At 38.3% G+C, this 11,679-nt stretch overlaps 1 protein-coding gene across 1 annotated transcript; it reads right to left on the bottom strand.

Moving 5' to 3' along the window:
- Window positions 1-51: 51 nt before the first annotated feature.
- Window positions 52-7,209, bottom strand: LOC125573897 (PGA biosynthesis protein CapA-like). The gene is made up of 5 exons (XM_048734710.1): window positions 6,973-7,209; window positions 6,495-6,647; window positions 1,627-1,860; window positions 776-918; window positions 52-263 (listed from the first exon to the last, which is right to left on the bottom strand). Exons 1-5 carry the CDS (start codon window positions 7,006-7,008, stop codon window positions 110-112), a joined length of 720 nt encoding a protein of 239 aa, XP_048590667.1. The 5' UTR covers window positions 7,009-7,209; the 3' UTR covers window positions 52-109.
- Window positions 7,210-11,679: the final 4,470 nt, after the last annotated feature.

The following is an 11,679-nucleotide window of genomic DNA, read 5'->3' as shown; positions in this document are numbered from 1 at the left end:
GGGGCTTTCTAATGCCTCCATACCATGTAAATTTCGCGTCCGAATACAACATCCCTGTTGCCTGATTTAATTCAATAATATCCCTTTAACGTACATAATTTGTTATTCCTCATACGCACGTCTGCTTCTTCTCCAGACAGTGAGTATCTCGCTCGCTGCAAACGCTTATCCATTCTTTCGATACCGGGGTGGGCTGGAAAAGCTTCTTCTTTGCATGAAATCGGATGACTACAGGGAGGTACTGAGCATTAACGATTCCCTGCCTGGAGATAGAAATACAAGCTCTGAGATAAATCATAGCGATGGTTATGATGATGGCTGCTGCTGCTGCTGATGATGATGATGATGATAATTTTTTTATTGAAATAATGATGATAATGTTGATTTTGGTAAAAATTGAGACGATAATGATAATGATTGAGATGATGATGATTATGATGGTGATTACGAATATGATTATAATGGTTGAAATAATGATAATGTTGATTATGGTAATAATTGAGGAGATGATGGTTATGATTGAGAAGATGACGACGATGATGATGATGTTGATGATACTAATTGATATAATGATAATGACGATGATTGAGATAAGGATGGTGGTGATAGTGGTGATGATGATGGAGATGATTGAGAAGGCGTTGGTGATGATGATGATATTAATGACTGAGAAAATGATGATGAATGGTGATGGCGGTGATGATTACGACGATGATGATGATGATAATGATAATTGAGATGTTGTTTGTCAATGCCCAGTCTCTAAGTGACTTACTTGTTAACCGTCACGCGAAGGATCATGGACCTTGTCGTCGGGTTCCTTGTGCTTTGTACTCTTTCTTCAAACCCCTCTATTCTCACGTGATGTTTGTTTCTCAGCTTGCGGGCACGCTGTGACTTTTCGGGCCAGTTAAAAATCTGAAAGATAAAATTCTTCGGTGAGTAATAAATGTACAGAAAATGCTAAAAATACTAAATCGGACTCCGATGGGTCTTATTCGATAGTGCTAATACGTTAGAGCCCCGCCTATTCAAGATAAGATCTGATCTATTAGCGGGGCATCGAGTTGTGGTTGATTCCAAACAAAATTACATAGCTGCGCTCATATTTTCATATGAATAATAAACATTTTATCTTTTTATCCCCTTTAGGCGCGGATCTAGTAATTAAAAATTCTGACCTGTTTACAAAAAAAATTGAACACTGCTGCCTCTATTAACAGAATGAGGACGTGCAGGTCATATTTAACTTACTAATTTCCCGTACTTAACTCTAATCATTTCGACCTGTTTACGTTAATATCTGTGAATGCCTGAATCCGCGCTTTTCCTTTACACGCGTGATTGGGATAAGAGTCAAAATCGATTTTTAACAAAAGTTAGAGCAGCTAGTGAGGAGCTCGATTTATCCAAAGAAATCTTTAAGTTAACTAACTAAGCAAACTCGAGCTACCCAGAGATCGAGATCGAGTAGTAAAGTGACTGTAAATTTTGACTGAATCCAAAGGAAAATTGAAAACAGTTCGAGGGCGTTTCGAGGATTCTGCTCCTCCTTTTCCTTTAAACTTTAGATAAAAATCTTTTCCTTTTCCTTTAGATAAAGACTTGACCCTTCTTCTCACAAACCTCGTGATTGCCATCGCTTCCATAGGGGGGAAACAGGAAATTCCCCAGGCCATAAGATACAAGCGAGTCGCCATGGAAACAGTGCTTTTCTATCCTGTGTGAATGCGACCCTATCACCATCGAAACGTTCAATGCTATTAATTCCTTAGCAATCGTCCTTTGCTCTGTTGTGGGCTGCTCTATATATTCTTTTCCCCAATGAAGAAAAATTACAACGATATCAGGATCATTTTTCTGATGAAAAGAGATGCACAAATTAGCAAGCGCAAACAGATGTTGGTGAGGGTGTTGATGATGTTGATGAGTGATGATGTTGGTGATGGTGTTGATGATGTTGATGAGTGATGATGGTGGTGATGATGTTGATGAGTGATGATGGTGGTGATGTTGATGAGTGATGATGGTGGTGATGTTGATGAGTGATGATGGTGGTGGTGATGTTGATGAGTGATGATGAGTGATGATGAGTGATGATGGTGGTGGTGATGTTGATGAGTGATGATGGTGGTGGTGATGTTGATGAGTGATGATGGTGGTGATGATGTTGATGAGTGATGATGGTGGTGATGTTGATGAGTGATGATGGTGGTGGTGATGTTGATGAGTGATGATGGTGGTGATGATGTTGATGAGTGATGATGGTGGTGGTGATGTTGATGAGTGATGATGGTGGTGATGGTGATGATGATGTTGATGAGTGATTATGGTGGTGGTGATGTTGATGAGTGATGATGGTGGTGGTGATGTTGATGAGTGATGATGGTGGTGGTGATGTTGATGAGTGATGATGGTGGTGGTGATGTTGATGAGTGATGATGGTGGTGGTGATGTTGATGAGTGATGATGGTGGTGATGATGTTGATGAGTGATGATGGTGGTGATGATGGTGATGGTGGTGATGATGAGTGATGATGGTGGTGGTGATGTTGATGAGTGATGATGGTGGTGATGGTGATGATGATGTTGATGAGTGATGATGGTGGTGGTGATGTTGATGAGTGATGATGGTGGTGGTGATGTTGATGAGTGATGATGGTGGTGGTGATGTTGATGAGTGATGATGGTGGTGGTGATGTTGATGAGTGATGATGGTGTTGATGATGTTGATGAGTGATGATGGTGGTGGTGATGTTGATGAGTGATGATGGTGGTGATGATGTTGATGAGTGATGATGGTGGTGGTGATGTTGATGAGTGATGATGGTGGTGATGGTGATGTTGATGAGTGATGATGGTGGTGGTGATGTTGATGAGTGATGATGGTGGTGGTGATGTTGATGAGTGATGATGGTGGTGGTGATGTTGATGAGTGATGATGGTGGTGGTGATGTTGATGAGTGATGATGGTGGTGATGATGTTGATGAGTGATGATGGTGGTGATGATGGTGATGGTGGTGATGATGAGTGATGATGGTGGTGGTGATGTTGATGAGTGATGATGGTGGTGATGGTGATGATGATGTTGATGAGTGATGATGGTGGTGGTGATGTTGATGAGTGATGATGGTGGTGGTGATGTTGATGAGTGATGATGGTGGTGGTGATGTTGATGAGTGATGATGGTGGTGGTGATGTTGATGAGTGATGATGGTGTTGATGATGTTGATGAGTGATGATGGTGGTGGTGATGTTGATGAGTGATGATGGTGGTGATGATGTTGATGAGTGATGATGGTGGTGGTGATGTTGATGAGTGATGATGGTGGTGATGGTGATGATGATGTTGATGAGTGATGATGGTGGTGGTGATGTTGATGAGTGATGATGGTGGTGGTGATGTTGATGAGTGATGATGGTGGTGGTGATGTTGATGAGTGATGATGGTGGTGGTGATGTTGATGAGTGATGATGGTGGTGATGATGTTGATGAGTGATGATGGTGGTGATGATGTTGATGAGTGATGATGGTGGTGGTGATGTTGATGAGTGATGATGGTGGTGATGATGTTGATGAGTGATGATGGTGGTGGTGATGTTGATGAGTGATGATGGTGGTGGTGATGTTGATGAGTGATGGTGGTGGTGATGTTGATGAGTGATGATGGTGGTGGTGATGTTGATGAGTGATGATGGTGGTGGTGATGTTGATGAGTGATGATGGTGGTGGTGATGTTGATGAGTGATGATGATGATGATGATGTTGATGAGTGATGATGGTGGTGGTGATGAAGAAGATAATGATAGGATAATGATGATATAATAATGATGATAATGATTGCCAATTATGGCAAGAAAGATAGTGATAATGATGATGATATCATGATAATGATTGCCAATTATGAAGAAAAAGATAGTGATAATGATGACGATGATGATATCATTATAATGATTGCCAGTTATGACGAGGAAGACAGTGATAACGATGATGATGATGATATCATTATAATGATTGCATACAAGATGATGATGATGATGGTGGTGGTGTGGATGAGTCATAATAAAAGCTGCATATAAGATACATAATATATGGTAAAGGCGATTGTGATAGTGATGATGATGATGATGTTGATGAGTCATAATAAAAGCTGCATACAAGATGATGATGATGATGATGATGATGATGGTGTGGATGAGTCATAATAAAAGCTGCATACAAGATACATAATATATGGTAAAGGCGATTGTTATAGTTATGATGATGAAGATGATTATGATGTTGTTGATGATTTATAATAAAAGCTGCATACAAGATACATAATATATGATAAAGGCGATTGTGACAGTGATGATGATGAAGATGATAATGATGTTGTTGATGATTTATAATAAAAGCTGCATACAAGATACATAATATATGGTAAAGGCGATTGTGATAGTGATAATGATGACGATGATGATATCATTATAATGATTGCCAGTTATGACGAGGAAGACAGTGATAATGATGATGATGATGGTATCATAATGATTGCATACAAGATGATGATGATGATGATGGTGGTGTGGATGAGTCATAATAAAAGCTGCATATAAGATATATAATATATGGTAAAGGCGATTGTGATAGTGATGATGATGATGATGATGATATCATTATAATGATTGCCAGTTATGACGAGGAAGACAGTGATAATGATGATGATGATGATATCATTATAATGATTGCATACGAGATGATGATGATGATGATGGTGGTGTGGATGAGTCATAATAAAAGCTGCATATAAGATACATAATATATGGTAAAGGCGATTGTGATAGTGATGATGATGATGATGTTGATGAGTCATAATAAAAGCTGCATACAAGATGATGATGATGATGATGATGATGGTGTGGATGAGTCATAATAAAAGCTGCATACAAGATACATAATATATGGTAAAGGCGATTGTTATAGTTATGATGATGAAGATGATTATGATGTTGTTGATGATTTATAATAAAAGCTGCATACAAGATACATAATATATGATAAAGGCGATTGTGACAGTGATGATGATGAAGATGATAATGATGTTGTTGATGATTTATAATAAAAGCTGCATACAAGATACATAATATATGGTAAAGGCGATTGTTATAGTTATGATGATGAAGATGATTATGATGTTGTTGATGATTTATAATAAAAGCTGCATACAAGATACATAATATATGATAAAGGCGATTGTGACAGTGATGATGATGAAGATGATAATGATGTTGTTGATGATTTATAATAAAAGCTGCATACAAGATACATAATATATGGTAAAGGCGATTGTGATAGTGATGATGATGAAGATGATTATGATGTTGTTGATGAGTCATAATAAAAGCTGCATACAAGATACATAATATATGGTAAAGGCGATTGTTATAGTTATGATGATGAAGATGATTATGATGTTGTTGATGATTTATAATAAAAGCCGCATATAAGATACATAATATATGGTAAAGGCGATTGTGATAGTGATGATGATGATGATGTTGATGAGTCATAATAAAAGCTGCATACAAGATGATGATGATGATGATGGTGTGGATGAGTCATAATAAAAGCTGCATACAAGATACATAATATATGGTAAAGGCGATTGTGATAGTGATGATGATGAAGAGGATTATGATGTTGTTGATGATTAATAATAAAAGCTGCATACAAGATACATAATATATGATAAAGGCGATTGTGACAGTGATGATGATGAAGATGATAATGATGTTGTTGATGATTTATAATAAAAGCTGCATACAAGATACATAATATATGATAAAGGCGATTGTGACAGTGATGATGATGAAGATGATAATGATGTTGTTGATGATTTATAATAAAAGCTGCATACAAGATACATAATATATGGTAAAGGCGATTGTGATAGTGATGATGATGAAGATGATTATGATGTTGTTGATGATTTATAATAAAAGCTGCATACAAGATACATAATATATGATAAAGGCGATTGTGACAGTGATGATGATGAAGATGATAATGATGTTGTTGATGATTTATAATAAAAGCTGCATACAAGATACATAATATATGGTAAAGGCGATTGTGATAGTGATAATGATGACGATGATGATATCATTATAATGATTGCCAGTTATGACGAGGAAGACAGTGATAATGATGATGATGATGATATCATAATGATTGCATACAAGATGATGATGATGATGATGGTGGTGTGGATGAGTCATAATAAAAGCTGCATATAAGATACATAATATATGGTAAAGGCGATTGTGATAGTGATGATGATGATGATGTTGATGAGTCATAATAAAAGCTGCATACAAGATGATGATGATGATGATGATGATGTTGTTAATGATTCATAATAAAGCTGCATACAAGATACATAATATATGGTAAAGGCGATTGTGATAGTGATGATGATTATGATAATTATTTAATGATGATACAACATACTTTTCTCAGCGCATGCACATCTCTTGTGGCGCTATCTTTGGTGTACACTGCAGGCCCTGATTTGAACATGGTCCTTGGTTTACATATAGCCCCCCAGGTGCAGTAAGCAAGAAAAGCAATCTTCACACCTCGGACGTTTTTAATGACTGGAACCTGAAAAATAAAGTATTTTAGCTGATAGCAATCTTCCCGAAATTTTAGACTTTTTGTTTAAGATATCCTTGAATGATGCACAACAACTGGCAAATCAGCCGAAAAACACGTCTGTCTTTAACAGTTCTCCTCAATTCGGTCCGACCAAAAGTCAGCAATTAAAAAGAACTCATTTATATTTATTCCGACTCTCAAAGCTGGAATTTTTGCATGTTTTGACGCACGGGAAAATGCGGTCCGAGCGAGAACGCATCTGGAATTACAGAAAAAATACATGTTTGCATATGTATGTGAGCTCCCTTATCTAGTCAGATCATTGGGCTACCTGTGGTGAGTCGTATCGCCCATAGTTGAATCCCATTGGAGTAAGTCCCAGGCTCCTGATGGTGCTCACGGTCGTGTTAACCGCGGCTTCTTTGAAGTCGTTTAGGTGATTATTAGCGACTGAAATGATGTCAAACCCGGCGAATCTGTGAAAGAGGGTTAATGACAAAAAGGCTTAGGGCCTGCTCACACGAGTTGTCTCGGAGGGTGGGGCTGTCTCATGGCTCCGCGTGCGCTCCGATCCATATTATTTCATTTTGATCAACAAGGGGCGCACCCTTACCCTTTTTTCATATGAAGAAAACGTTGTCGTTTTGGGGGTCTGGTACCGAGGAAAGTTAGTTTCTTTTCAGGGACCTTCTCAGTAACAGTAACTGTTTTTCTCTTCTGGTTACAAGTCATAAAGTTTACGAAGCCCCTGGGGTACACTAACCTAAAAAATTACAAGAATCATGCAGGTTTTCCAAATAAGGAATATATTAGTTTACTTATGTTGAAGTGACCGCTTTTGGCAAAAACGACAATTTTGGGCTCAATTTTCTTGATATGCTGGAGCCAGCTTTAATGTTTGGGTGGAGCTTGTGCCCCCCTCCCCCCCCCCCCCCTAAAATATCTAATGATCCGTCCCTATGATACTGAAATAAAGCGACTGCTCCGTATATTCAGTATAAATCCACTCACATACTATCACGAATCTCGCAATTTGATTGGCTCCCGTACTCACTATCTATTGAGCCATAGATAGTGAGTAGCGAAAAAGCCGTTGCTTGGTTATTTATTACTGAGAATTATTGAAATCGTCATTTATTTGAAGGAAGTATGTGAGAGGATTTATACTAAAACAATTTGACCACTCCTTTTTCTTTTTCTTTGAGTCAAATACGCTACGCGCCTCTTTGACTATCTATTGACCAATAGAAACCTCGAACTCGTAGTCTAATTGTTAAATATATAAAGCATTGCCCCGTAATATCTTCTTTAGTTAGATTTACAACAGTATCGTTGGACGTCAAGAAAGCATTTCATATTATCAATATAATACTGTCATACCTCAAAGCTAGCGCACTTTCCAGACTTGATCTAAGTGTTGTTAAATCTTTTTTCCAATGATTTTCCCGAGTTTCGTCCGTTTTCTTTACAAAAGGTGATTCGTTGTTACCAATGGCAACGTCTGCTGACTGAAGGTATGGTGCCACCTTAACCAATGTGTCGTTGTAGTCATAGTACCCTTTCTGTTGGAAATAGCGAATGGCTCCACCAAAACAAATATCACCCGTGAACATGAGTGATACTGGCTGACTACTTGGTTAGATGGATAAAAAAAAACAAAGAGACAAAAATACATCAAGACTTTAAAAAGTGATGAGACCGGGGAAGATTTCAATTTTGAAACTGCTACAAAGCAAGAACTGACCGAAATTCTAATTTCGTTTTACTTGTGAAACAGATTCATTTCAATGTCAGTTTCTGTCTGCAGGACAGAATTGATTTTTACAAAGTGGCAGAGCTGTATATTATTTCTAATTACATTTTCGTGTTTTAGAATTTCATTACAATATATTATCTTAGTGCTACATCTGATTGAGTTGATTTCTGGAACTGATTTGAGTTAATACAGACATTGTGGGTAAATGATAGCCATTTCACAAGACAGTCCCCGAGCAAGCAGCGGAGGGCTTAGCAGGTTTAGCCCCCCCCCCCCCCCCCTTCCCCCCCTTTGGGCTGCCAGAAAGTCATAGGAAACCAAAAAAAGTCTCTTCTCCCCCTTTGTCACTGAGCCAAACCCCTGCCCCTTAGAGAAAAGCTAGATCCGCCCCTGCGAACGCAAACATAGAACCGCCTTCGGATGCCATGTAAGTCATACGCTTTAAATATTTAGAAAGAGAGATGTAAACCTTTTAGTAATTGATTAAACTCACCTATCCCCAGGGAGATCTGCCGCGAGGACCACATTGGAACAAATAAAAAACAAAGTTATCAAGAAATACATTTTCAGACGGATTCACGATTCTGTTATTCAGGTCTGACGTCGAAGCAGTTAGCCCAGTGGTAGTCGGATCGCTTAGTGTTTCAATCTAAGGACAAAAGCACCAAACATGGAATAAGATAGCCAAGATTAATTAATATCGAGACCGGTGCCCACCTACCGGTACCACTTGAGGATTATTTGTGTAATACTGTCACGGAGGGGAATAACACAATAGAGATCAACGCAATCTTTGACAACTTGATATCTTAATAAAAAGCGTTTTGTTTGCGGTTGCCGTAGCAACAACATTACGTAAGTCACGGTAGTCCAAGGGTAACAAACCGACACACCCATGGGGGGGTAGTTCGTTCCTCGGACTCCCATTGGCTAAGGGCCTTGTTAGAACGTGCCTAAAAGCTTTCCATGATTCGCCATCTTTAATTCTACTGGGGGGGGGGGGCGGTATTTTTGCAAAATCCTGGCTTAAAAATTTTGCCCCCCCCCCCCATCAAGTCCCACCACCTCCACTTTTTAATTAGATAATGTCTTTAAAACGACAGAGACTTATTCAGTAAAACTGGATATATCAACTAGCATGGCAATTTTGTCCTATTTATGGATCTTCACTTTCGCTAATTTAAGAGTGGCACAGATACAAACAACAAATATCTGTGTCGCTAGAAAACGACTACGTCGTCGACAATTTATTTAACAAAGACATTTGAGACTAGGTTTCGCAACATTTTGAAGTATTCGTTTTGTTAAACTGATTAGAACGGGCAGCTTTGTCTGTCAACCATGAGGGTTTTTCCCAAAATTTATCTAAGACAAGATTAGTACCTGAACAATTTGGTAATAGATAAACAATAGTAGGAAACATTGTGAACTGAATAACATTTACATTTGATTAATAACTCCTAGCTCAGTATTATAATTCGGCGCCCAAAAAAAATGCGAACCCCCCCTTTAATGATAGCCCCCAAAATTGGACCCCCCTAAATCGGATCCCAAAAAAATGTATCCCCCCTTCATATTTGGCACTCCCGGGACCTTCGGCCGTTGTGGGGGGCGGAGTGCTCCTGCACCCCCTGGGAACGGGCCTGAGCTGCCCAACTTGGACAGAAATCTTGTGAACTGGGGTGAAATACAGTAAATATGCGAAAAACCCAAGCCAATACTGGTGAATACAGAGATGAGGTGAGGTCCAAAATCTTGTGACACACAAGATGCTTTTGATTTGCCTCCTCAATCAAAGTAATTAGATTGTGAATCTTTTCTTGAGAATATTGGAGGATTTATATGTTCTGCAGAAGAAACATCTGTAGAAATCTGTCACAAATAGCGCAAAATGGCACTTCATTGATACTCGAAAGAACATATATTTATGAGATATTGGCAAATAGTCTCATAACATCACTTCCTCCTTAGAAAAGAACTCGTCCTCGAGTTTCAAAGGACAACGTGAAATGAAAACTCACAGAGAAAAAATCTAACTAGAGATTGGAAGTACAAAATAACCAAAAAAAAGATTTCTCAAAGATTGTTCATTTAGCTTTTCCGATCTGCTTGAAAAATATTTGGTCAACTTTCGACATAACATATTTCGATATAACATTGTTCTTCACTTCTAAATGTTTTAGTTGACCCTTCTGGAAGTGCATAAAGTACCAGTCGAATTTCAACAATCCTTGAGAGTTACAGAAAGCTATTTGTTTCGATAATCTGTAGAAGATAAAAAATAAAAGATAAAAAGAATTAATTTAGGATAACGCAGAAAATTTTCCATATATATTCCAGCAAGCCAAACCAACATACCTTATTTTATAAACACGTTTTGTCTATTAAAAAAAATTATTTGTTTGTCAAGTCCGGTAAAATTCGAGTTCATCTATTAAATGCCTGATCTTGTTCTCGCATCTCAATATCCTCTTCCACGCATAGTCCAACTCCTTTTGATACTGATGTTCCCTTTCAAGTGCGTCTTCATGTTCCATCGAAAGCGCACTGATTTCACTCTCTCTTTCACGTATGATGCTTTCTTTCTCTTCTGCTTCTCTTGCCAAATCTTGCACTCTAAGATTGAAGACATGAAACTTTTGTTTGAATTCTTGATTTGACTCCAAAATCATAAATCGGATATTCTTGTTAATCTCTTGAGTAGATCGGTGTTCTTTTCGATATCCTTTTCCTTGTCTTTGTCGACCAATGGGACTATTCTTTTTCTCAAAAGGAACTCTTTGAGCCTTTGTCGTTCCCTTCTCCTGCAAGAAGGAGAACGTCTCTTCCGGGAAGAAGTTTGTCTCTCTATCGTACTATTTTCCATGGTGAGGAAAACAGAATTAAACTATCCGGCTTCTCCACCAATGTAATAACGGGGGTTCATCCGGGATCGTTTACCAGGTAGCTTCTGTTTCCTCACCAACAACTTTATGACCTGTATGACTAGCAGTATTCAGGATGAACAGTGAAAAGGTGACGTAGGTCAATATTGAAAACAGGTGCGAATCATCGTAGAACTTTCTAGAGCACATATTTATGAGATATTGGCAAATAGTCTCATAACAATTGGCTGTTTTAGTCATATAAAAAGCGTCTCCTATATAGGAGACATTCAGGACTGTTTACTTTTTCGCGTCACTTTGTCTCCTGGCTATTTTTTAACTGAATTTACAAAAAAACAGCCTCATATCAAGAAAGGTTAGCCAAAAATTTTCTTTTTTGCCAAACGCGGTCGCTTCC

This window comes from Nematostella vectensis, chromosome 11, assembly GCF_932526225.1.
Source record: "Nematostella vectensis chromosome 11, jaNemVect1.1, whole genome shotgun sequence".
NCBI lineage: Eukaryota > Metazoa > Cnidaria > Anthozoa > Actiniaria > Edwardsiidae > Nematostella > Nematostella vectensis.
Note: the sequence above shows the minus strand (reverse complement) of the source record. Positions and strands in the feature narration are given on the sequence as shown.

What these genes read in the sequence shown, in the direction of transcription:
- LOC125573897 (XM_048734710.1), bottom strand. Translation starts at nt 7,008, where the DNA reads ATGGGATTCAACTATGGGCGATACGACTCACCACAG. An exon ending in GGCGATACGACTCACCACAG is followed by an intron (nt 6,648 to 6,972) that starts GTAGCCCAATGA and finishes TTTATTTTTCAG; the next exon opens with GTTCCAGTCATTAAAAACGT. An exon ending in ATGTGCATGCGCTGAGAAAA is followed by an intron (nt 1,861 to 6,494) that starts GTATGTTGTATC and finishes TCTTTTCATCAG; the next exon opens with AAAAATGATCCTGATATCGT.